Here is a 27,915-nt window from a genome sequence, read left to right as displayed (position 1 = left end):
AAGTGCAGAATGTAATGTCCAGAAATAAGACAATCATGGGTGAAAATGGTTTTGTTGGTCACTTTTATTGAATTGGTGATGACTTGAACCAAGTGCAAAACAGTAATTTGCTCTTTGAGGGACAAGTGTGGGGGGAAAAAGATGCAACACCACAGGGCACGGGTGATCCATCAAAATCCGCTTTCCTGACCTGCCCAGCTCGGTGTCTGCAAGAGAAGCGTGAAGAAAACATCACATTTAGACCATTTGCACATCACTGTGAGCGATCAAAACAAATCTTTCTTGTTGACTGTGGGAAATGTAAAAAAAGTAACATACATGTGCAAGCAGTTATATGATGACGTTTTCCCCTTGTCGGGTGTGTGTAATGTGTGTGTTCTGTTGGTGAGTGCTGGGTGGCTGTGAGAGCTGACAGGGACCCTAAGCAGCTGGCCCACATGGTAGGGCTGTAAATGTTCCCTATATGCAAGTAATTTGTAGCCTTAAGGACAGCAGGATGCAATCGTGCTCTGTGAGTTGTTTGCAACCTCTCTTTTTTGGTCTAATTACAAAAACTCCTTAATGGGGGGGGGGGGGGGGGGTGCTTTTTTTATAGGATAACTTTAGGGTGCTTTTTTTATAGGATAACTTTAGGGTTGCACTCCCGCTGCAGACATTCAAACAATAGGGAGGAGGCTAATTGAGCACATCAAAAAGATACTCAAGAGGCGCACGGTTATCATGAATGCTGTAACTGCCTGGTCTCGGTCGTGTCGGGCTGCCCGTCAATCCGCTCTGACAGATGTCAACTTTTCAGGGAGTTCGGAGCATCATTTTAGCATTGCGCGTAGTTGCAATGTTTGAACTGCCTACATAGCGCCATAACGTGCAAGGTCAACATCAAAAACAGACTTAAAGGGGATGACTGGACCCCGAGCCAGACATCTGTAACAGGTCCTAAGTGCAGAAAACTCCAGACTTTGACTAATGTTCACCAAAGCCAGAGTGAGGGTCCACCTTATTTACGCTGCTGAGCTGAGTCACTGAGCTCGGGCCTCGTTTTATGGTTGTTTGGAATCTACCTTGTCATTAGGCCTTTGAAGAGCAATGGAGGGATGAAAGCATTAGCTCTGTTAAACTTGCTCTTCCGTGTAAAGAGAGCTTTTGTTGACGGTTGTTCATCAACATTCTTGAGCCTTGTTCTTCTGAGCTGATCATTTGAGGTGCTTTGAACTACCCTGAGTGCACGCTGACCTTCAGTCTGATCAGTTAAGTGAGTTTTGCTTCCCCTACAGCGACGAGCAGGGAGTGGAGATTTGTGTGAATTTTTATTTTAATGTACACTTTGTGCATTACTCACCTCGTTTCTGCTGCTCTGGGCCTGCTTTTTCTCAATGTTCATGGCCAGCATTTGGCTGCGGAACGAGAGGCTCTTAGTCTTCTCAATCACCTGCTGGTAAGGCGATATGGCGTTGTTCCCCATGACCACATGGCCCTAGAAGAATGGATAATAGCCTCACAATAATGCCAATAACTTTTAGTCTCACAGGCATGCTATTCTACAATGACCAACCAGAAGTATCACATAGGTCCTATTCGTTTCTACTGTAGGCACATCTAGATAATTCTATGTCATTCTGGTAGACTAAGCTATGATTTACTGATTACAGAGAACTGTTGCGATGGGTATGCCATAACATGTAGGATCAACATAGAGCCTCATAAGAGGATATGTAACAAGGCTCAGATACTGCGGTTACAATGTCCTTATAGCTACCCTTCCATTTTAAAAAAAAATAATAAAATTTTAAAAATGAGGATAGCGTTGGGCTCCTTTTCCCTCCTGAGGTTACACAGAAGTGGTTCTGAAACAGCCCCCAATTTGCTGAGATTTGTTTTAAAGGATTTGATTCATTACTTAAGCACAGAGCTGACTGATTGAGGAAGAAGACAGAGGGTCTCACCAGTTTGGAGTCTATCTTGGCATCCAGCCTGGCGTTGCGGATGAGGTTGACGATCCATCTCTCGGCTTCCTCGGGAGTCATGTTCAGTTTGTCTGCCAGCATGCTGTTGAGGAAAAGGAGACAGTGAGCTCTAACCTGGTTCGGTTGAAATAATTCAAAGTAACATTGATATTAAATGTTCTAGAGACATTAAAGAGTTCCCAGAGGATGTGTCTTTGGTCAGCAATCAAGTTAGAATTTTAATTTGACCAATACTTTTAGCCAATGACAGGATATCGGCAAAAATCAGCTGTTCTTGTACATTAGTGTACGTGTGTGGAATAGCACGTTCAATACCAATGTATGTAGATCGAACTGTCACGACTTCTGCATGAGTCTCAATTGTTGTAGCTTGAAGCACTATACTGAGCCACCAACAGTCTAGCAAAGTCTAAAAAACAGCTGATAAAATCTCACACTTTAAGAGGGATTTTAATATAAAGTCACGTGAAAAAGAACATTTTCACAGAATTCCAAGCAGACTTATATAGCAGTAAGTACACATTTACTGCTTCCATAGGAATTAAGAGGGTGCCAGGTGCTTCCGATCAAATACACCTGATTCAGCAAGTGTGAGCACCTCTATAAAAACAGAAGAAGAACACACGAGACTTCTGGAACAACATGCTTTGGACAGACGAGATCAAAGTGGAGATGTTCGTCCACACAGCTTGCACAGTGGCACCTTTAGCAAAAACCAAACACAGCATATCAGCACCAAGACCTCATGCCAACTGTCAAGCACAGTTGTGGAGCAGTGATGATTTGGGCTGATTTTCGGAGTCATGGGACTCATGGAGTTGAACATCAACAGTACAAAAGTATTGTAGAGTCAAATGTGAGGCCATCTGTCCAACAGCTAAAGCTTGGTCTGTATGGGGCCATGCAGCAAAAGAACGATTTCCTGCACTGCAGCAAATCTACAACAGAATGGCTGAAAAAGAAAAGAATCAAGGCGCTGCAATCGCCGAGTCAAAGTCCAGATCTCAACCTGATTGAAATGAGAGGACTTTAAGAGAGATGTGCATAAATGATTCCCCACAAAACTCAATGAAATGATGCAACGCTGTATAGAAGAGCAGGCCAAGACTACTATGCCAGAGACACAGACAATTTCATACAGAAAAGTGTTACTTCAAGTTACTTACACTAGGTGGTGAGTCTAATCTAAATCATGGAGCTATACTTAATTTTTGAAAACTGCCATTTTCAAATAAAATAAATAAAATACCCCAACTGAATTTTACTGTTAATTCTCAGGTAACATTTAGCTTCTGGAAACCCTGACTTCAATTAAATGTAGCTGCTGTGTGTGCTGATTCATGCATGAAATATGTTCTAGCACCCAGTAAATCGTATTTAATGCTACTCTATGTTATGACCGATGTTGCACATTAGGTCCCAAATGACTGGTTATTATTTCCATTTGACAAAGTTTATAAATGGCCAACACATTGCACTTCAGGCAAAAAATATATATAACACACCCAAACACTTCTAATGGTCCCCTGCTAATGGGAGCTTGATTTACAGACTTGTATGAACAACTCAATTTGAAGAATGGGTACTACCCCATGTTGTGAACCTCTGTAATTATTTAACTCTTTCTCTTTTTTGTCCAGGAAACACTCTTTGTCCACCTGGCTGCTAAAGCTCATCAGACAACTCCAAACAGCAAATGTCCCCTGAAGTAAAAGCCAGGTAGGAGACCGGGCTGCTCTTTGATAGAGCTGGATGTAGATGTGTCACAGTATAAGGAGGGGGTTATGAGGGTGGCTGGCATTCTTTGATCCAAAGCTTTCCCCATTGCAGCTGGCTTCCCTTGTGGCTTTCAAAATAACTAGACCCCCTCGATACCCCCTTCCCCCTACATTTCCTGCCTCTTTCCTCTTGTCTGACCCTCACCACCCTCCACGCCTACCACATTTCATATCAGGGCCCCAATAAATATTCCCGGCCGCTTTGAGCACTACTCAGAATGACTACAGCAACTCTCATCTCAAAACCATGAAACCAGCCCCTCCCTTGAGAAGCACAAATCCTGCTGGCACAAATGCGTGAAATCGGTATTCCTGCAAAAAAACAAAACAAAAAAAAAGCAATAGCACAGGTTAAAAAGGCCTGTATTAAACAACTGACTTTGTTAATGATCGCTTCCTGGTCAATTAACCCCATTTCGCGAGACCCCTTCAATATAAGTAAGAATCTGCCCAGACAACACCACTTTTCACTCCATGCCTCAGCAAACAAATTCAACCACTAGTACAGATTTCAACTGTCTCTCAGAGGCTTATTTAAGACATTCTTTTAGTGGGAAGTAATCTTATTTTGTGATATGTCTGTCTTACCTCAAGGCTTAAAAACTTTAAAAAAAAGACTACCACTTTCTAACCCATGAATGTTGGTCAAATGGTGGCAAAACCACATAAAGAAGGGAAGTGAAATGATGTCAGTGTCTGGATGAGGCATTAAAAGCATAAACAACAAATAAAAGGCATTACCTCAGCATAATGAGAAAAATAGGGTTTGGTCTCCAAGTGACAGTGCACATCTCTCAACACTTACACCACAAGTGAAGTGATTGAGAAGGTGGATAACAGGACAGAAAAAAAGGCAGTTGCGAGGAGTTCCCAGCAGCCCAGAGGAGGGGAAAGGATATGAGGAGACTGATGAAGCTGTCACTCATAACAACAAACCTTGTAACATTAGCTCTGCCGGACAGCTGATTACACTTCAGCTCATCAAACCTGTGGAAAATGATCCATGACAGCAACATTGCTCTGATGGATCATTGTCTGGAACGTCACAAGTTTGTGTGTAGGCTGTCTAAAGACCCAAGTTTAGGTTTGATGGTTAACACATGTCGGTGATCGCACTGACACCATTTCACATCAGCAAGTGTTAATTTAAAGTAAATGATGCGCTGATGAGTAGCTGCAGCTCACACTGTCAACTCGGAAATTCAGGATTTCGATTTCATGCTCTGTGAGGCAATGTGTTGCAGGATCTTGAAGACAGTCCTTAATAACTCTGTATGTGGGATCATTAACGTGGTACAGGATGACTTATTCAGTAACATCAGGCAGGCAGACTGGAATATAAGGGGTATAGGCATCAAAAGCACCTAAAACCTTTGAAGGGTACTATACATCGCACTCTATCAAGCTGACTGATATTAGTAACAATTCTTCAACTATTTATTTAACAATTAATCTAACGCAAATTCAAAAGTAAATTTGAAACTGGTTCTAATTTCACTCCAGTGAAGGTGATTGCTGCGCAGGAATAATGTGGGTGTTTTGTTTGACAATTCAGGAAAGTCGGGACGCATGTCAGTCAGGTCCAGGTCAGATATGGTGATCAAAACAAACATGATCTGGTTTCCTCGCTGGGGACTTGAGCTAATCCTTAACCCTTCTCGCTGTTGTCTTTGCAGTATAACACAGGAACACAAAGTGCCCCAAAAGGCCCAAGGCCTTGGCCTGTACGAGTCAAAGCCCTCTAATCTAATTTATAAAATAAAGTCTGGCAATGTTTTGCTCCCAGGAAGCACATTTGTATATCAGAGCAGGGTAACTTTATCTTATGTTCTAGTGACAGTGTTCTTCAACAGCTAGCCTTACTTATATCTCAGAGAGAAGGAAGATCAGAGGGAAGGGGAAACAAGACAGAAAAGGACAGATGTGGGAGCATGCAGTGCGCAGGTCAGAGTTAACAACCCACACTATTGACATCTTTTGGCCTTAAAGCTGAACAGGCAGCTTCCACGCCTGGTTTTATTTTACACAACCATGATCCTGTTCCTTTGGGGAGAAGGATCACTTTCATTTCGACCCCTTACTCGCTCTGGCTCCTGAGCTTTCGACTTCAGGCTAGGGGACTCCTGTGAGTCTCAATACCAAGCTCACACTTGAACAGAGAGGTCAGGCATTGGGGTCTAATTCAGTTAAGGGAGAGAGGAGGATTTTGGGGGGGGGGTTCTTCTCCAAAGTAGACCCCTTCTTAACATGGCTGGCCTAAAATGAATGCATTGTTAAACACTAACATATGATAGTGTTTAGGAGAGTCCAAGCCATTTGGAGCAACCTCGTTTTCGGCTTGGGGTAAAATTGATTTTTCGGAGAAACCGAAATGATTGTGTGGTCTTTTTAATGACTCACTTGTGAGGTGGAAAGCTCTTCAGTGTTACTTCCAAATACACACGACACCCCTTCCAAATACCAGTGAACTGTTGTGTACAACACAATCCAGTCATGAGTGGGGGTGGGTGGGGGGGACAAAACTTCCCCAAATGACCACGTCTCAAGCATTTACTCATAATGTCAAAGGACAAGTGTGCACTTGAGGTCACAGCAGGGTCTGAAACATTTATGGAAGGACTAAGGAAATAAAGCCTGTAAATCAAACAAGGAAAGCAAAGCTAAATTGGAAACACGCACGCACACGCACGCACTCTTGAGACACTGAAAAGTCTAGACAAAAAGACATGTGTGTGTGTGTGTGTGTGTGTGTGTGGGGGGGGGGGGGGGGGTTGCAAGTGTGGGCTAAATCACATTTTCAGTGCCTACAGTACACTTTACACAAGCATTTCTTGCATAAAAGAACTAAAATAAGCCAACTTCTGGTCTACTTTTGTATCTCAAGCTGTGGGCAAAAGGCAAGCTAAATATCTGTGAAACCATCATGGCCAGCAGCTATAAAAATGTCCTCATTAAAAACAGCCATCAAATTCATTTGAGTCCACGCTTGGGTGCAGAGGGCTTCTGGGTAGAGGACTAATGACTTGGAATTTAGTTGTCTGTCAAAAACAGACATGTTCTGTCCATCGTCACAACACCACCAAAAATAAACACGGAAATCCCTAAAACGACCCTTGGTTTGTGTTCCTGCTTCAGAAACCTCAACAAACAAGAGAGTTGAGGACACACAAAAAGGTGAAAAGTAGAAAAATCACTGTTCAACTTCCTCTTTCAATGTTACCACTAACCTTTTGTGGTCCTTAACAAGTAAATGGATCCAATTGCACTAAGTCTGCCAAAAAGAACCAGGACTCCTAATCAATTCCAGACAATCTGCAATTGGAGATTTCGACAGGGCCTGATCATGTTCCATAGTTCAACCTTGACTACAGACTTCCACAGCTCTATGTAGCAGTCAATGCAATCATTTTCGTGTCAGAAGAAGTAATTCATTCCCTCTTTCCACTGAGCATCACGTGTTTGTGAACCATACTTGGAAATGCAGCCTTTCCTTCAAATCTTTAGCAGTCACAATAGGCCTGAGGGACGGCATACTGCTGTGTGAAAGCAGTGGAAAATGTGTACTGTAAATTAGTCTGGAACAGTATGAACAACAGAATAACATATGCACTTCCTAACGTCAGAGATAACACTTACAAAGACAAGCGGGATTTCTCTTTATCTTTATAACTCTCTCAAATTGATGCCAAATCCTATAATTTTTCTTAATTACAAACAATTACTATAATCTTTTTTCTTTCTCGCCGCTAATGCTCACTATAATTAGCATTTACTAAATTTCTTGGTTTCGGGGATGGATCCAAGGTCAATTTTATTTTAATGTAACTAAATTGAATTTCAAGCTAACAGTCAAATTAAGACCTACAGAACCCCCTGACCTCCATTTACCCAGCCGAAGAGAGCTGAAATGTTTATGTGTACTGGAGCAGCTGGGAACATCTAAAGCAATCCAAACCCTGACCTCTTACTGGAAGACAACTTGTAGTGAACTGGCCTTGACAGGTGGTCTTAAAAGTTTAGTAAGCACAGCAACCTGTAGAGACCTGGAAGCAGTTAAACCCCATAATACTTATCCCCAAGATGTGTGGGGTTAGCATGGCTGTGCACAGAGAGGCCAATAAACACTCATTTCAGGAAAATTCCTTTAATCGCAAAGCAGCTGTTCTTACTTCCTGCATCTTGAAGTGTAGCGATATTAAACAGTATTTCCTGTTAATCATTAATGATGTCAGTCAGTTTTCCTGTCAAACATATTCTACGTAGCAGCACACAGGCATTCACAGCTTTCAAACCGGCCAGAAGTGGTTTTTGGTTACACATCCTCTTTGCAACTGACTTCATGTAGCAACTGCCAGCAACTTCCAGGAATTACTTGCCAACTAGTTGGGGAATACACATCCAATACAACAGACAACTGTTGAGCAATGTGTGTTACTAACCTGATGCTAATGCACTGGTGAATTCTGCAGAAGGTCTCAAAGATGAAGAGCCGTGCGTTCTCGATGAAGTCCTCCAGGCAAGCAACCAGGAAGAAGTCATTCACAAGAACCTAAGAGACGGAAAGAAGTTCATGTTAGAGCACTGTACAACAGGTATGAAAGCAATGCTTATTTCTATCAATCTAGGACACTGGCCTAAAATACACACAACTCTGAGTTTGGACCAGACAGAGTGGAAAGTCATGAGTGCTTTGTCTGCCTCTTTTATTTAATGTCATATGTAATAAGGGGGAAAAGAATTCAGTTCACTTAAGCCCAATTCCAACTTGGTTTTTGCTGTAGTAAATAGGGTAGGAAGAACTACACTGTCTGCATTTTTGTTTCAGAATAAAGGTCCCTCTCTAAGTAATACACTTCAAAAACAACCACAAATCTTCAGATTCTACAACCACCACATTACACCATTCAGTAAGAACAGATGCAGCCACAGAGATGACCACCCTGTCAGCGACTTATCACCGGTCATCTAGGCTGTTGGTTCAGTGTCAACTCTCTCTCTCTCTCTCTCCTCTCTGTAGGATTGTCAGATTTCACAGCTACTGTCATCCAGCATCTGCAACACCACAAGCTAAATTCCATTCACAAATGACACTGATTTTTTTCAAAAATATGTACTGGGGAAAAAAAAAAAAAAAAAAAAAAAAAAAAAAAAATATCACCTGTGGCCGGTTACAATAACAAATGCAGCCTCATTTTGACTCTTTCTTACTGCTGCATATGGCCTATTCATCCATTTATCTACTATAAATGTTCATGTTCCAACTACGGTCCCAGAGGTACTACTGTATGAAATGCTCCCATTTCCCAGTGCTTACTGCATTCCAATGCACCAGTGAGAGCTATTTCACATCACAGACCTCTATCTTCAAAAGTTCTGTAAGGATTACCAGCTCTTTGTTTTCTTAAGCCTAGAAAGCTGCTATCTGCACAAAGTTCTGCTTGAATAAATCCCAACTACATGGCGCTATCAGGCAACACACGTTTTCAGCTATGACAATGCTTATCTAAGGCTGATAAACTTTGAACAGCTAAGTGCCCTAATTATTGTCATCTGGGATTCAGACCACAAAGCTTAAACAAATTCTGGAAGGGGCCCGAAGAGCCTATTTATGTGCAATCTGAGGGCCGGACTATAGGTAGCCCTATACTTTTCATTCTTTTGCCATGCAAGCATCTAACATCTGACAGCGATTCCAGATTTGGGTGGAGTGGGAAAGAAACAAATAACAACTTGTACAGCCTAACCAAGCTAAACTCCCTATTTGAAAGCACTTTGCTCATACTTTTGTACCGGCTGCAGTGAACTGAAGTTGGGAGAGCTGAAAACAATACGCATGTCGTGCTATTGTGGCAATCAGCAAATAAATGGGTGCCACTGTTCTCAGCGGATCAAATGTGAGGCACTACAAATGTTCATCAAGACAAAAACCAATTGCAGTGTGTAGTGGTTTACTTCAATCACTCCATGGTCTGTGAGATCCTTTAACCAATGAAACTATTCTCTTGCGTGTGACTTTTCTTTCCCCGCACAAATGTCTCACCGACTTCAAACAAGACCATTTTGGGAACAAACACATGTTTGCATAGCATCACAGTAATGCATTAGAGGTGCTGTTAAACACTTTGGAACCACCCAACTCGTTGTGAATTGGACAAGGTTAATAGAAGCCTTTTGTGCCAACTGGACATGCTCTGATAAGACTGACAGGTAAGCTAGTGTTAAAAGCACCTGGAATAACTTGGGCTCTGAGAGGAAATTGGGAGTGAGCATCTGTTTCAAGCACAGTCGAGTATGTAAACAAAACCCCACGAGGTGAGGTCAGGACCTACCCAGAGAGCTCCTAAAAAGAGCGTGCAAGTGTTTAACAAGGACGGCGGTGTCATATTTTAGTCAGTGTAGACCTTACAGAAAAATATTTTTTTTTCCCCACGTTGGATGTGTTCTTTTTTTTAAGTACATAATCACATAAAAACAAATTTGGCTAATTAATTTCGTTTTAAATTTCTCTAAGTAGCGATATGGTGAGGCAGATGACTCCATATTAGAGAAAAGAGAATAAATCTAAATGAAACAGAACCTTAAGTATACCACTGACATGAGTTATAAACATTTTCTCCTAAGAAAGAGCCATTTGATCAGGCCACATGTTTTTCATTTATCTGCAAGAGGCAAAAGATGAAACGGGGGCCAAATAGCCCTAAGTTTAGTCTTTCAATCCTCTGCACCTCCAAATTAGCACGTCATCTGGGAAAGCCAAATTGCAGTGTGTATGCAGAGAATGAACTAAGAGATTAAGTTCTACTAAATAAACACACAATATGTACATAGCAAAACAATCAGGACACCTGCTCCGTCTTTAAATTTGATTACTTACCACAGAATGTGTCCAGAATATCCTTTAGAGTATCCATGTATCTTATATACAAAGGTCACTAATGCAACAATCTTTGATAAACTGTGGCAACTGTCTAGTTTCAATGTACCTATTATTTTGTCTGTCACACACAAACCTGACAGAATTCAAATGTAAAAATTGCGCAAAATCTTGAATTAACCTTAAGAAAAAGAACACTGCTGGCAATATTTGAGATCAGAAGATACAAATTAAGCCAAATAACTCAATTATGCACCACAGTGCCCAAAATTAAATTAAATTGACCTTAAAGTGAAAAATGAGTCAGAAGAGCCATTATTTCTTATTCACCCAGTCTAATAACGCTTTCAAACAAAAACCTGTGGCATTTTTAAATCTCTAGTGGTAGAGTGGGGCCGTTTTTTAAGAGTGGGCTCCTGTTCTGCTCGTCTCACACTAAGCAGCAACCTCCAGAGCTAAAAAATGTAAACAATGCGAAAGTGCCCGAAAGAGAATTTCATGTTAAAACGATCAATTTTAAAGCGTTAGAACGCATGTTTACAATCTGGTGCTGGCCTCTATAGATGGTTTCCCCCTGTAAAAAATAAAAACAAAACAGAAAACAAAAAACAGGGGTGATTTTTTTTTTTTTTTTTTTTTACTTTTTTGTTACTCCACCAGCCCAGACATTGGTGTGACCTCTTTGCATGACACGTGTCCCAGCAAAGGCAGCTGTAGCCAGTCTTTTGTATATAGTCAGTAATATAAAAAGACTGGACCAAGTTGTGTGCGTTTCTACTGCAAATTATTGAAATTGAGTGTATGACATGAAGGAGAACATGGACTAAATTAGCACTATTCTCTAGAAAAGACTGAACACAGACCTTGAATAGGTTTTGGGAAAAAAGAGGGCAGAATGTTATTTTTATTTTGCATCATGTCTTTGCGGGTTTCTTCCGCAAAGTGAGCTGTAAATCTTATCTTGTTCAAGGACAAGTTCTCAAATCATCATGCTGTTCAGTGTGTTAAGCTTTGTAGTCAACACACAAAGAAGACTTTTACTGTAAGCTACTCATATTTCATATTAAGTTACATTTCATCATTGCAAACCGAAATTGAAACAAATGCTCTGAACAGTGGTGTTATGACAGATCTCCCTCTTAAACCGAGTGTCTGCACGCCTCTGCAGAGACTTGTGCTTATAAAGCTTTTATTGTTAACGACTAGGCTGATGGGTCAATTACAGGACATAGCATAATCTGACTGAAGCCTGAGTCATACAGTGTCCAAGGAGACCTCTACATATCAGACAGTGAGATACAAGGCCCAGCCTATCACTGCTCTGCCTCACTGGACCCACGCAGAACTGTGGCGAAAAGAATTGCTGTGTGAACGTGCAGAAGGTCACACACAGATGACACGATTACTAACCATTAATACTATGATGCTCTGTGTGAAAGTTCAGGGGTCTGACCCACAAATCAGACGTCCTCAGAAGACCCCCATATTGTCACGCAGATGAACAAAAAAACCAAAACAACATTTCTTCTCCATTTGGGAGCAAAATGATGAATTTACTGTTGGTGAGATGACTGAAGTGGGTACTCACCGATTCACATTCCCTGAGCTTCTTCTGAGCACTGTCAAAGTCAAAGTTCACGTACAGGCACTCCACAAACTCTGTAATCGGATCTTTGTAGGTGTAAGATTCCTGAGAACATAAAAATCACAGGTACAAACATATTTGTGTGTCTAAGTTAGAAAGTTAGGGCTCATCGACAGTAAGGTGCAAGTAGTTTATACAGTTTATTTAGAAATAAATACGACAAATATAGCAAACGTAAATCACTATCTGTATATGAAGTTCAAGCGTTTTACAATGTAGTCAGAACCACCACCTGCTGGACACAATTGCTAAATAAATGAAACCATGCTCTGAACTCTGAAGGGCTCTAAATTTCTTAACTCACATAAGGCTATAGAGCAGACAGTACTGAGGACATCTTTTATTCATTACCAACAGCCAATCAAAACAGTGCTTAGATCTCTGAACCAGCTACTGTCATTGGTAGATAAGGCATGGGCACACAACAGTTAATCAGTTTACTGCCATTCATCAGGAGTTCAAGGCTTCTCTTGCTTGACTCAAACTATAATATATTTTGTGCTTAAAGTGAAGTGTTAGCAATGCTATTGGGTTACATGATCAGTTACCCACCCTTCAAAGCCAGTATGGCCAATAAGTAATGACCTAATAACTGTGCACTCTGTGACAGATTTTTTTGTGTGTTTTTTTTACCTGTTGTATGACCTTCACCAAATCCTTCAGAACTTGCCGACGTTTACGGACATCCTTGTTTGTAATGACCGCTGTAGTTAGGTAACGCAAGATGTGGGGGCACATAGTCTGGATAGCATTGAGGTATCTGGAGTGAGGTAGGATGAAAGCAATCACTTTTAAGACCAACGTAAGCATAGATGTGATCTTTACAAGGACACATAATATAACATTTTGGGATTCTTATCAGGCTCCTGGCATTTTCAACAGAGAAAATCCTTTTCAGCTAAACAGATAAATGTCCTAACGGGACCTTCATTGGGTCGGCCTGGGTTCAAGTTTTAGCCATTTCTTTCATTAGCATCTTAGGGGGGGATTCTGGCAAGAAGATACAGATCAGTGAGCAGGGACCTGCCCAGTAGCTGAAACTCAATCCAAGAGGGACTGATGCTCCAAGCACAGGTCAACTTGCTAAGGGCTGAACACGAGAGAGACAACACTGTTTCAGGCTCATTATAATCCCACACCAACTGTGGAGATACTGTTTCTGTAAAAACATGCTGCACGCACAACAACTGGACGCAATATTAAAACCACCTACCTGCCTAGTATTTGTGACATCAAAACAAATCCAAATTAGAGACATGGACATTTAACTACACTTCTTTCTGATAGCACTTTGTGGTATTGAGGGAGTCGGGGGGGGCTAGCATCAGGTCCTTTAAGTAATTTGAGTTGCAATGTTGAAACTACGTGGACTTGTTTTTAACAACACAACCCACACATGTTCAAACAGATTGAGATCTGGGAAATTTGGATGCCAAGACAACATGGTCATATTCCCAAGAAGAGGCCATTTCCACCAGTGAATACCACTGCCATGAAGGGGTGAACATCTTCAGCAATGTTTAGGTAGGTGCTATGTGTCAAAGTAATCTTAACATGAGTTCCAGGACGCAAGGTTTCCCACCAAAACATTACTCCAAGCATCACACTACTTCTGCCAGCTTGTCAGCTTTCCATAGTGCATTGTGCTGCTGTCACTGCCTCAGGTTAAGGACCAGCAAGCTCTTTGCTGTTCACATGGTGTAAAAGTAAATTGTGATTTACCTTCTTTCATTACTCCATGGCTGAGTTCTGATCTGCTTGCATGCTCTTTATAAATAGTTTTGACAGTGGACTGGAGTCATCGTGTACTCTGCCCAGTCTGTGGCTATCCAAGAAAATATGCACCAAGTTGCAATTCACTGTGTGTTCTGACAGTTTTGTAATACCCAGTATTAAAATGCCCTTATCATGACTTTAAGAGGGTTTGCAATCCTTTAGTGTGCAGTTTAATTTTTTTTGTAAACGGTTAGCAGACTTTTGAAAGCCACGGTCCTTAGCCAACTGAATTCACCTAATTGTTTAGCCCAGGTAGGTTCCTTCAGTTCTCCATAGCTAAGGCCAAAGGAGCACATGTTACTCAGAGGAGCGGTTCTAAACCAGGCTTAATTATCAAAATCAATTAAAGGGACAGGGGAACCTGTGGCATTTGTGAAGTTCAGTCTAAAAATGGCAGTGGGCTACCTTTAAAAAGCCACTGTTGGCCTGGTTTTAGGAGAGCTCCCTTTCTTGCTTTGTAGTTGCTTGACTCCCGTGAAGAAGAAGGAGAAAAAAAAAAAACCCACAACGCTCCCTGCTGTGTTCCTGATTAACTTACACCTACTCATTCTCCTGGGGGCTCCAATAACAAGCAATCTTGCATGAATCACTGTACCATAGCCTTCTTGGTGCATTCACTCTAACCCACTTAGGAGACTTGTTTTTTTTTTTTGAGTTTTCAGGCAACAAGCATCACTGCACTGGTTTACTGAAGATGCTACTGAGGCATGCAGCCAAGAAATCAACTATGAGTTCAGGTTTCCTCTATTTAAGGAGTCTGTGTGAGAACACAGGAACAGGTCCCGTTTTACAGCTTGTAGGAAAAAGAAAGTCATGTCAAACATCCCAAGGAGGGATTTCAACAATCAAGTAACACAGGGTGTACTACTGCAGTAGTGTTTGACCATTTTGCACCAGTCTTATACTTTGTTACTGGATATTATTTCCCCTGAGGTCTGCGCACTCTGTCAATAGTACACAAACAAGGCTTTGGACCAACATTTGCTGACTGCAGGGGTAAGGGAGGTCAAATGTGGAGCTGAAGGCCAACCACTGGTCACCAACTTCAGCCAAAGGAAGTACTGGTCAAGAGATGGGAAACAAGAGCCAAGCCAAGCCTCAGCGGGGAAAACATGAGGTTTCAAGACTGTGAAACTGCAAAGCACACAAATCTACCTCAGTTTGTCCAAACAGATGGCTGGGTGAGCTTTTCATGAGTAATTATTGGGCAGGCCTCCTTAATCATCCACAATAAAATTAAAAACTGAGTAAAATTCAGGGAACCAGACATTTGAGTGTGCTGTGTTGTGGTCGCCTGTCATACTGTCTGTGGAGCCCAATCATCTGTACAATTATACAAGCCTGCAATCAGAACAGGGGAGGGAGCTAAGACATCAAAATAGGTGGTGTGCAAATTTTAACACAGTGTATAAAGTTTCCGATCTGCGATACATATGGCCTGGTTCTCGACTTGGAGAGTAAACAGACCACACGAAAACACACTTCAGAAACCACTTTGAAAAAAACCAGCAGTGTTTCATGAGGAAGCCCACCACCAAAAAAAACGTGTCATGACAGAAAACAGTTTCCCTCTAAATCAAGTTCAGCGTGTAAAATGTTTTATGAAGCATTTTGATATATACAAGTCAGATAACACGTTAGAGGGTCAAAATATAACACTCTAACCACAGCATATCATTTTTTTTTAGTCACGGCCATTCTCAAAATGCAAAAAAAAAAAAAAACAATTTCGAGACATTATCTCATTTTCATTTGCATTTGTAATGCTAAACCACAAAATGCCATTCTGAGTGTAGTTTAAACAGCCAACAGGGCCGAGTCTCAACCACACTGCAAAACTGTGCCTTTCTTCTTTTAGACATTGTTCAGGGGAAATGTATCTGATCTTTTCAACTACTTCCTGGGATTGTTTCAACAGTTTTCAAATTCCTCTCTAAAAGAATGATTGAAGTCAAAAGACTGAAAAAAAATATAATAAAAATGGTACTTACTGTGGCTGATACAGAAAGAGCTCAATGATATTGTCCCTGCCCTTGGGGTGGTTGAAGAAGACAAACAAAGACCAGTGAATGAGCCACGTCCTTTGCTGAAGAGACTGGAGAGGGGAGCTGACGGTCTGGACACAGCCAAGGCCAAGGCAGAAACCCAGTCGAGCATGAAGACAGACACGAAAGAAGGTCCAAAAGAGACCACCAAAAGGCAAAGAGAAAAAAAAGAAAGTCATTTTATGTCACAAATATGTTTCAAGACAGTTCTATTAATGCTCTTCTCATCTTCAAAACAAAGAAATCACCTCGGCTTCCAAAGAAACACCGATAATGACTTAACACAAATCCAAGTTCTTAAGCAGTCAGATGAGTGTGTGTGGCAAGAAATAAAACGCCACAGCAGAGCTGTACTGCAAGTGAAATGTCAATACGGGAGTCTATGTAAGGGAATCTAAATGTGGTATCAAATTCTGAGAAGTGGGGCATTTACGTTGTTATCGATAGTCTCTCTCAGGCGGGTGAGATCCTCCATGGCTGCCTCCCAGTTCTGCATCAGGATCTCAGAGGCCAGTTTGCCCCACAGCGAGTTCAGGGCATTCCTGTCTGTAGATGGGACCTTGAAACGGACAACATGATACATTTGTTAAACTGATGACACAGTCCCACCTGCAAAACAAGTGTTTTTCCACATTACTTGACAGACCAAATACTAATTAAGGTTGTTCTCATACAGGCTGGCAGACCAAGCGGCAACATCTGCATCCATACGCAGCAAGCCAGGGCTTGTCACCATTTGCTTGGCTTCAGTAGCAGTGTTGTATGATACAGTAACTTTTCTCATTTATATCCTTCAAACCAATTAAATTATGTCATGGCAGGGGAATGGAGCTTGACAGACAAGAGAAATGAATTATGAAAGACTTTAATAGAACCACATTCAAAGCACTTTTGGGTAAATTGCCACATTAAGGACATATTTGAAGAATGTGTCACTGAAATTTCCTGAACAGTCCTACAGAATTATAGCATTTGGTTGGAGAGTTCATTTGACTGGGTAATGCCAATAAGGTCCTCAGGTTTAAAAACGCTTCAGCAAGATCAAACCATTGTTTAAAATTCGAATTGTATTTATTGCAAGGGGATACTTTTGACTTGTTTGCTATCAGAACTAATCCAAAGATTATATCTCATAGATTGATAAAATCAGGGCACAAATCGGAGACTGTTCTAAATGAATGTGGCACATAGGTCATGACTTTTTATTTGCTAGCATGGCTGTGTAGTTAGGATGTTGCTGAATCAAGATCGCACTGCCCAAGTCTGTGCAACAGAGCGGCACAGGAGTGATAAAATAAAGTCTTCATTAATATTTAAATGATCCAACTTCAAAATATCCAAGAAAATTGGAGTTGTTATTATTTCTTGCAAATATTGCTGCTCTTTAAACAAGAAATGAAAAGTGCCACCCATCACCTTCAATAAATCTGGACAACTCTGTCTTAATCACAAGGTAATTAGGCTGAAATATGAACCAAGGCTAACAAGACACATCTTTGAGAGGATAATTACTCTCAAACGTGTTGCAGGCTACAGTTTCTGATTCCCAGAACCCAGCTAAAACAAACAAACAAAAAAAAAGAAAGAAAGAAAAGAATCCTGTAATGAAACGCAGGTTGAGAATGCCTCTGAACCTCTGCGATGCAATCACTCTGTAGTGGACCACTGGACTACACCCTAGGGCTCATGGGAAACTGTGCGCCACAGTAGTCCACGATAACACCAAACACCAGACGCATTGACATGAGTCAAGCAGGAAGTCGGGGTGGGTGTCTGTGGAGCGTCCAGAGAAACCTAGATGCTAACCAAACGCCCCTGTACAACATCGGACAGCTGCTGTAGTAGACTGTGAGACACGACAGATGCACACACGCAGGAAACGCTTCAAACAAAAAGGAAAAATAAGAGAACAGGTTTCCGCTGAAACTGAAATTGGTGATTATTTGGCTATAAAGGGATTTCTTGCTTAGCAAAAAACAGCTACAGTCTGATAACATTTCATCAAGCTGTTATAATATGAGATGATGGCAGGTAAAGGGAAAATATTTGGAAAATCTCTTGTGGTATTCCCCCAAAGGAGAAAACAGTAAGATGCTGTGTGCATCCAACCAGTCGGAGCAGCGCTCTTTGATCACAGAGCACGTCTCTGGTCTATAATGAATGATTTTTTTGAAGGGGGGTTTGCAGAAGTCACAAGAAAGATCAGCATTGTAGCTCTGAGAAGAAACTGGCTATGCTGCCGATATAAAGGTCAGCGTTTCATCTGTTCTAGTGTTTTGTTTGCTATTTTTTCTCTCTTGGAAGTCCCTGCCTGCTACGTTTGGCTGACCTCCAGGTCATTATGGCAGCTTTCTACACACACACACAGTCTGGCTTTTCACTAGTCGCCACGCTAGAAAAGTTTCAATACCTGGGTTTTTCCAGCAGTTACCTTAAGTTTCCATTGGTTTGTGAAATGGGCACATTTTCGCTGACTGACCAGCAACAATAAATTTACTGTGCTGGGGATCCGTCGGGATACTCAATCTTTATTCTTAACATTCAATCCCTGCATTAAGTGATGATATGAATAAGTTGCTCTTTTCGGGCTAGGCCACACTGTAACAAGACCTGAGGCATGGATTTTGCAAGGCTGGCTTCTTTCGTTTAATTGACTGGGTTTCCCACGTTAAATGACTTTATGGAACCTCACCTCTCCCATACGGAAGAGGGGGGGCAGACAAGGGGCCTGTGAGGATGGGAGGTCCACAAAAACACAAAAAAAAGACAGGAGGAGGAGAGGGAGTAGTGCACAGAGTCTCACTAATGAAACCCATTTCTACCTATTCCCCTTTCTAAAAAGCCTCTCGCATTGTCAAGAGTAAGCAACAGATATCCAGTTACAGAGGCTGGAAATGAGGAAACTAACAATTTGAGGGTTAAAAAAAAAGGGACTCTGCTGGACTTTGAACAGCATACCTCAATTAGAGCAATTTTGGTTTATTTAGACTGAGTTGCAACGCCATAAACAACTGTTGTTGGGATAGTGGGTCATACGCCTTGCAAGCTTTTGAAGACTTTTCTTACACGCTATTGATTTGTCTCTTCCCTTAACAGATCTGAGCACATCAGTAAAATACCCAACTGCTTTGGGCTAAAAGAGTTGTTTGTAGGGAAGAATCGTTGCCAAGATTTTCAGGAGGGGAACAGAGATGTGCATGACTAGTAGGACTGCCACGATTAGTCGACTAGTCACGATTACGTCGACGAATGTAATAGTCGACGCGTCATTTGAAGCTTTGAAGCCAAGATCCCAAAAGACGCAGGAATAAGTAGTAGGATTTAAGAGTGTAATAACGAACTGAAACAGAAGACGGCAGCACTGCATGCACAAGGATGCCAGCTGCCGTTAAACCCCGAAGAAGAAGAAGCCGTGTCCGGTATCGTAGCTGTGTCCAAATTCAGGAAGCGCATCTTCCTGTGCCTGCATTTGTAGGCCAATTACATTACAGCGACACAACGAAGACTGTCCAAATTCCAAGACTCCGACAAATGCGGCCTTCATTTCCCCAGATTGGGGATGGGTCGGGTGTATGCTTCATGGCCCAACCTATCGACCATCAAAATAATCGCTTGTGGCAGCCCTAATGACTAGGCAGAGTCACTAACATCCAAAAGACAGGATGCAGTGCCGTATCAAATGCTAATGAGGACAGAAACAACCAAAAATGGTCTTAATATTTTTCACTCTAATAAACAGACAAAATGTTGATATTATTCTGCCTGGCCTGCTTTAGCACAAGTCCTTGCTTTACCACACAGCTAAATGCTGAAACAAAAGAACAACAAAGCTAGAGGACAAGTGAGTGACACTGTGAAACCACCAACTATGCAGGCTGCTTCCATCGCTCATTATAGGACATTCAGCTCCAAGTTTAACTCACAAACACTTGATCTAAGATCACACACAAGGAGTAACAATAGAGTTTAATTTCTGCAGGGCATTTTGATTTATTCCAAATGACTTTAGTCAACAAATTGTACAAGCTTGGAGAGTCCCCTACGTGTCACAAAAACACCACGATCACTGATCATTGCACTTACCAAAACTTGGCAATTGTGATTTTTTTAATGCATCCAGGTGAGTCCACTCTCATTTTCTGATTCTATACACAATATGTCTTTGTGTTTGTAAAGTAGAGGCCACCCGATATGAGGTTGCTTTCTTTTTTTTCCCTTTTTTTTTTTTTTTTTTTTAAAGAAACAAGAGTGATACTAATATATCCTCCTGGGCATTTAAAAAAAATGTTTATGGATATTTTTTCTTTCAGACAAATTAAACATAATCAGATTTCCCAGGCATTTATTGGGTGTAGTTATAATTCCTTAATAAGATAACATGACATTGCCGTTTACCCCCCGCCTTTTTATTTTAATTGTCAGAACATCCAGTGGATTACTCATTTATGCTCTGCCCAACTCAGCTAAGATCAACTGTTTGTGTTTCTGGCGTTCCAAACGTGTGTTGTGTTGCCAACAGGGAAGATGCAAAATTCCTTTCGCTGGACAAAATAAGCATCATCAAAATTCATAATATGGTTGAAGGGTGTTTCTCGTCTCTTTTTTACCTTTTTAATTTTCATTTATTAGCGGTTTTAAATACTGATACCACTACATTGGAAAAACAGCTAATATCAGCCAGTACATCAGCCTCACAAATATGTCAGTCAGGCTCCATTATAGAGAACATAGAGAGCGTGCATGTACATAAACTGAATACTGGCAGTGGTCTCGGTGAACAGTAATTATCTTTCTCTGCGAGACAATCACTGGACTTTGAAACATCTTGAAAACTACTTAATAAAACTTTGGCTTTGTCCTCCAGCTCATCACTCCAAATTCAAAATAGAAAGATAGCTGTATGATGAAGACAGCTATTAATTACGTACAGTTAATTTTCATCCCCCATGATAATCACACACCCTCTTAGAAACACCTTGCAAATTGCATGAAACCCTCTTAATGGTAACTGGGAGATGCCTTGCATAACTAAGTACATAAGCTCAGAAGTCGTGACTAGCGACTCTCTGGCCACAGCACTCAAATCAATAAGCTGTCTACTGAGTCCCGCCCCGTGAGAAGACTACAGACAGATTATGCAGTCCGCCACTGATCACTTGGCCCAGTAAAAGATCCTACTCAAGTCCTAGAGCAGCAGTCTCCTCCTAATACAGAAGACGTGCAGGGAATTGAACAGGCAATGACGTAAGCTTTTCACATTCAATTACTTCTAAGTGTTCTTTTCCTCTGCTATGCAAGCACTGGCATATGGAGGAATTAAAGCTATCTGGCAAACCTAATGTGACGTTCAATTTTAATATATCAGACGAACGCCTTGAGCTAGTATATAAATGAGGATAGAAAAATAGTACTGGCACTCTGTTAAGTGAAGGGGTACCGGTTATCAGCAAATGCCACCATTCATGTTCAATAGATTGTAAATGTGTTGAATGTGTGCGACCAAAGCTGAAAGCTTACCAAGACACGGAAGAAGTAGAGGTACTCTGCAGCACCAGAGTAGTTTCCACACTCGTACTGGAACTTGGCATACCTGTACAGGGTGTCTAAATACTCCTGACGAAACTGCAAGAGAAATACAGCATAAACACAAATGTTACAGAGACAACGTGAATTGCTGACAACGTGAAATGGTAAGACTAAAACTTTATAAATACCATTTCTAAAGGGGACATTGGTATGTATTGAGACCTTTTCTACAGTAAAAAAAAAAGATGAAATCATTGAAATGTTGACCGATTATCAAAATTATATGATAATTCTTTACAGAACATTATTTGTACAGGCATTATACAGTTGTAAATTATGTTTATAAAGCTTTTGATCATATAAGTAAACAGGTGATGTGGTGATGGTGTCCTGTTTCACTCACTCGTTAGCATTTTCACCACTTGTTCTCTTTTACTTTCTCTAGTTGTTTGGTTCAACTGAGAAAACATTGTGGCTTGGGTTAAAATGAAACAAGTTAGGAGAGACCGTAGGCGAGGCCCCAGTTTCACTACTGCCACAAGCAGTGTGTCACAGGAATGTGCTCAAAGACAACTTCCATGTATCTCAGGTTTTAAAAAAATGGCCGCATTTCATGCTATTAGAATCATGATGTGAGCTTACGATCAGGAACAAAATAGCAATGTCAAGTTTTAAACCATCATTGCATTAAATAAAAAGTAAATAACATGAGCTGGTATCATCAGAATGTAATCAGCTGAAATACAATATATATATATATTAACACATTATGGATAAAATTCTGATTTTGTTTTGTTAAAAGTAAAATAAACACAAAAGTTTAACAACAGTCATAACAAAAACTCCAGAGAAACACAAATGACCTATAAATTAAATCACAAATATGACAATATTCCATATTTATTTGTTGCATCTGAATAATTCCCTGCTGTGGTGGCACACTGCTAAGTCATTTTTTTCCCCCAATGAAAAGGAAGGGACTATTTAAATTAAAAAAAGCAAAACAAACCAAAACAAAATGCCTTCCAAGATGTGGTTATATGAACTATATATTATATATGGGGCTATCATTTCAAGCCTACATGTCTTCCTATATTTAAATGTCCTTCCTGTCCAGTATTTCAGAGCAGCGTGAGCTAACGTCAAGCCATTCAAGAAGATTCAGAACAACCGTGACAGGCAGCAAGCGCCTTTTGCCGCCCAAGCCTTTCCCAGTGCATACTGAGGGGCTCTGAGCTCGGGCTGTGTCGAGGTGCACTGAGGACAGCATGCAGGTCAGCGGGATACCGGAGTAGGAGGGGACCGATGGAGGGGAGGGTAAGAAGCCAAACATCACGGTAAATATAGAACCTCCGGCATTCTTGCGGCTCTATCCACGAGTCCCGAGCTACTCCGTTTATTCTTAACAATTCACCACAGAATGTAAATGTCCACAGAATTTGTGCAAGCCATACAAACCCCGAAAATGAGTTAAGGGTTTTGGGAAGTAATTTTGCATTTCCCTGCTCGGCCTGTCCCTCCCGCTTTGCCCCTAAAACAACCATGAGTTCACAAAAGAGCCATGGGAAATGCAGCGAAGAAGTGAGATGTCAGCAAATCAGGCCAACTTACGTTATGTTTCTCTGCCAAATAGTCAAAGAGCATTCGTCCATCTCTGGAAGACAGAAACAAAAAGAAGAAAGCAAGACAGTTCCTTTAGTTAGAGACCATTTAACTTGAGTTGCCGTTTGGCTAAGGAACTGGCATTTAGACCATCATTCAGGTATATTTTTCCACTTTTGGGCCAAATCAAGAACCATACATAAATGAAGACCATTTCACTTTTAAAATGGTGTGATAGGCTGTTTATTACATTTGGTTTGGCCAACATAAATCTATGTTAGCCATGTCAAACAAATGATGTCTGGTGAATAAAGTGAATACTGATTTTTCAGCACAGCCTCTGTGTCTCTATGGGTTTGCCAAAATAAAGGACTGGCTTCCCTTAACTGTTCTCTCCTGAATGCATTTTACAACTTTGCCTGTGACCTAAAATCTATTTATGTGAACACCACATAGAAACTATGTGTGTGCCTGGGTTGAGTTCGCTTTCACAGTGGGAATGAATGAGTGTGCATTTACTGGCACAAGTGTGATGTTTGTTAAATGAAGTTGATTTAGGCTCTGAAGCTAAAGATCCTTTATATCCACCCTCTACTGTGAAATTTCAGCCCGCTGTCCACGCTAGTAACACATATTGCGATCAATTAACACACCCACTAGCATGTGCAGTTCTTACCACAAAACACAGTTTCTTAATAAGGTTCCACATAAGAAATATCCTGAGGCCAGAAAAGATTTACTCAGGTAAGACGACTGGCCAGTGGCTGGGGCTGATCAGGCTGAGGACAGTTATATCATTAGTGGGGATCCAGTTAACCCTCTATTAACCTTTATTTCCTGACAAGCAGTTTTCTTGTAGGGTTCTTGAAAAGACTGTTGTTGCTGTCAATTGGTGCGGCATAAATAAAATAGAAAACACAGTACACCTGAGTTGAGGACAGAGGCAAAGTAACAATTTCAATTTGCTGGTGATTAGAGTTATATAATTACCATGTACCAGGCAGACATCCTCCTACTCCCTGTCCAGTGGGCTACTTCACACTAACAAAACAGTCTGTGTTGACAAGTAGACATCTGAACAGCAGCTCAGATTGCATTTAAAAGCACATCCACAGCTTACTGATGGTTGCTTTTATACACTAATAACCCATGCTTGTATCATTTACTTAATTAAGTATGTCGTTTCTATATGCAACCCACGTGGGGGGAATAGACAGATCCATTTCTCCTACTACGTGTGATGTGATCTTACTAGATTTTTCCACATATTGCTCATGTTTGTGGTCTTACATGCAAAAGACTTGTTGCATATGTGGCAACAAGTGTGACTATACTCAAGTGTAACCACAGCTTTCCCAATCCTCACTAAGAGCAGGCTGTGTGTGTCTGTTGGATGGCGGTGCTGCTGCTCCTGCCCTTCACACAGAAGCTCCAAAAGAGAGATCTCTCTTCTGGATTGGGAACATGGAAAATGCATCATAGACAACCGTCTTAATCTTAACGTAAATTAGAAAAGAAATTGGTGAGATAAAATTTTCGAGATAAATTTAATGTAGTAAAGTTAAACAGGAAATGTCTTATTTATTTCTCCAGTATCAAGAGTAAAACTGACAACATTACAACTTCATGGCACTCCAGTGTTTAATCATTGAAACCCTAGGCTGTTTAACAGTGCTTAACAAACTGATGATGTAAAAGATCCAATCTGTCGCTTTGCACCCATCAGGAGATGTTAGCACACACACACACAACCCCCCACCAAGCAATCAGTAGCTTGTCTACTCAAAAACCCCAAAGTGGTTTTCAGTGCTTTAACAACTCCAAACAAATGAGAACATAAATCACTGGTCATCCTAATGGTGATTATATTCCACAGAGTGTATCCAATAATGACAGATTGTTTATAGATATGGTAAAACATGATTTACTATGACAGCTGAGTTTGGATTACGGCTTCAGAAGAAGTCTTAAAAAAAAAAAAAAAAAAAAAGCCTGGTAAGTGGTAACTTCAATACAAACTATAGGATGAGAGTTTTAATCTAACACACTTGGGGAAACTGTTTGATGTGAATCTTCTGTTAAACCATTTAACCCTTTATTTCCAGCACCAGGTGATCCTATAAACGAGGCATAACGTTAAAAACAAGCAACTGCATTAAGCAGAATTTAGTCCAGAATCGTGGGATAAAACTGTCATTTTTAATTAAAGACAACTAACCCCCGGTGAGTTTCCTATTGTTTTATAAACCAAGAAAAGATTGATGTAAAACATAAGACAGAAACTTTCTTCCTCACTTTGTGCTGACAGCAAACGAACAATAAAAAGACAAGCGCTAATACACTGTTGCCACTATCAGGCTTTGAATCTCACACAACAGTTTCTACAAGTATGTGGCTTAAATAAATAAGTGCAGCCAAAGCACAAACCAGAAAGACATTAAACTAGAAAATGATCTTGATAAACCCTACACACTCTTGCCAAGAAACAAATGAACAGATAAAGCTGGATATGACTGTTTTAATTGAAATTACCACAAAACAGTCCTGATAAAGTTAATCATAACATTATCCATCTGCCTTTTTTTTTTTAACTTGTGTCTTCCTGAGAAGGCTAAGTACATTTTTTGTTCAATGTGCAGCTCCTTGGACTTCATAAAATCCATTAGCTATGCTGCTGTGCCGGTTTTACTAACCCAAGAGCCAGTAAATTTTACAAACTCCTCATGTTTGGCATAAAATCTGTTTTGGGACACTAATTAAATACAGCTGAATGATATGTTTAGAGTAGGAAATAACAGATTCTACCTGGTTGACTGCATCTGCCTTGTTGTCTCAGGGTCTTCAAACATCTTCACGATGGGTTCGGTCTCTGACTGCAGCTGCTTTAGCTGGGCCACAACCTCTGTCCTCTTCTCCTTCAGCGCTGACACAGGAAAGAGAAAGAAAGTCATTAGATGCAGCAACACTATAAACTAGCAATCAATACACCAGTACTAAAAATGGCTGTAAAACCAAGTTTACTGATAAATCAATTTTGAATAAGTGTGTAGAGTAGTGTATGTTTCAGCTCTGGAGAAACCGGGATAAGCCACTGAGCACCACCACTTACTATGGGGAATTTCCTTCTCAGCAAACAGGCTTCTGTACACATCCATAGCAAAGTCCACCATGTTTGTGTCACTGAGGAGGTCCAATTTCCCACGAAGTAATTCCTGCTCATTGTAGATCTAAAAAACATGTCAAATAATAGGAAACAGAACAGAGGACAGAGTGTTTTGTACATTAATTCAAACCCTGAGATTCAAAGTTACAAAGACTGATTTTCTTTTAAATTATTATAAAGCACAATGTACTGAATAAATTTAGCACATCTCCTCCATAACGTCGGGCAATACATTAACAAAAGCTGACAATTATTTTGTATTTGTAACAGCGCACTCTCTTTGTTGGCTATAGCCGATTCAACTAAAGGCGGCAACAGTTAAACCAATAACGTCTAGTATGCTATTTTCCGTAGATAAATAGTTTCAGACGACCGGGAAAAAACTTGCTCGTCTTATTAGCTTTCTGCATCAATCTGCTGGCCACAAACGTTGTATTAAGTGAACCAAAACGTCCAAACTAAATGACTATTTCAGCACTGGGCATGATTTTTTTTTCCAGTTGTTCGCTTTTTCAGGTTTGGGGGTTTAGCTTTACCGGAGAGAAAGAGGACTACAGTATGTTTCATCGCCCGGCACATTCACACGGCAATAACACTGAACCGAATAAGGACAAGTCTGGTACCACCGCCAAACAACTCTGTAAAACCAGCTGCTTCGAGTTTAGAAAACGTGGACTCATACACTTAGCTAAACTTAAAACTTGCATTTAAAACTTCAAAAGAAAAAAGCGTGGTTTTACCAGTGTAAAGTGAATCACAGTCAAATGCACAACTTCCGACTCGGGTCTTTCAAATATGGAACAAATTGAATTCTTAAGTGTGACACTATAGCTCATAAAATCTTGTGTTATACGTTTTTCTTCAGCCATATACATAAATCTTTACGCTAAACGTTGATCTTCTCTTTTTAAAAACTCCTCGACGTTTACAGGCTTTGTTCAAACGGTAACTTTAACTTTATTTATTTATTTTACTTTGAATGTCGTTCCTACATTTCACACTTCCGGTTAAATGTCGTTTCTTTACAAAGCGGCAAACAATGTGGCTCGTGGAGTACATGGGTTTTTACAGCAGCTTAAACACCGACATCTGCTTGTTAAAACACCAAAAAAAAAATGTACCGAAATGTTAAAGTTTTCATCTACTTCGTACCTCTTTGACAGACAGGAATTCCAGCAGAGGAAAAACGAGATGTCGGTCTAAAAAGTGGGCAATTTTGGTAGTGAGGTCGTACTCCGCCATGTTTGCTCCGGGGGAAAGGGAAGTAGTAGAATGACGCAGCTGTTTGCTGAGAAACTAACCAATCAGCGATATCCTCACTGAGGGGAAAAATCTAGCAGTGGGTTTAGAAGTGTTTCCAAAGGCCAATATGATTTCGCGTAAAATTCTGTACATAGTATGAATTTATGTTACCAGTATACCATTTTGAGGAGAGATAGATAGACTGTTGAATTTTGTTGGTATTGTTTTACAGCAGCAGGATAAAGAATAAAAATAGTAGCTTATAATAATAATAATAATAATAATAATAATAAAACGTTA

The 27,915-nt window shown here is 40.6% G+C and overlaps 1 protein-coding gene across 1 annotated transcript; it reads right to left on the bottom strand.

The window, feature by feature from the left end:
• Positions 1-45: 45 nt before the first annotated feature.
• eif3ea (eukaryotic translation initiation factor 3, subunit E, a) lies at positions 46-27,622 on the bottom strand. The gene is made up of 13 exons (XM_085366192.1): positions 27,526-27,622; positions 26,320-26,437; positions 26,016-26,133; positions 23,220-23,262; positions 21,600-21,704; positions 16,516-16,641; positions 16,029-16,153; positions 12,895-13,021; positions 12,205-12,306; positions 8,182-8,291; positions 1,944-2,046; positions 1,340-1,474; positions 46-206 (listed from the first exon to the last, which is right to left on the bottom strand). The coding sequence occupies exons 1-13, from the start codon at positions 27,613-27,615 to the stop codon at positions 171-173; spliced, it is 1,338 nt and encodes a 445-aa protein (XP_085222318.1). The 5' UTR covers positions 27,616-27,622; the 3' UTR covers positions 46-170.
• Positions 27,623-27,915: the final 293 nt, after the last annotated feature.

Source organism: Diplotaxodon limnothrissa, linkage group LG11 (genome assembly GCF_057381915.1).
Source record: "Diplotaxodon limnothrissa isolate DT_005_m linkage group LG11, D_limnothrissa_male_GT1.1, whole genome shotgun sequence".
NCBI lineage: Eukaryota > Metazoa > Chordata > Actinopteri > Cichliformes > Cichlidae > Diplotaxodon > Diplotaxodon limnothrissa.
The sequence above is the reverse complement of the archived record's forward strand: the minus strand, read 5'-3'. Positions and strand labels throughout refer to the sequence as shown.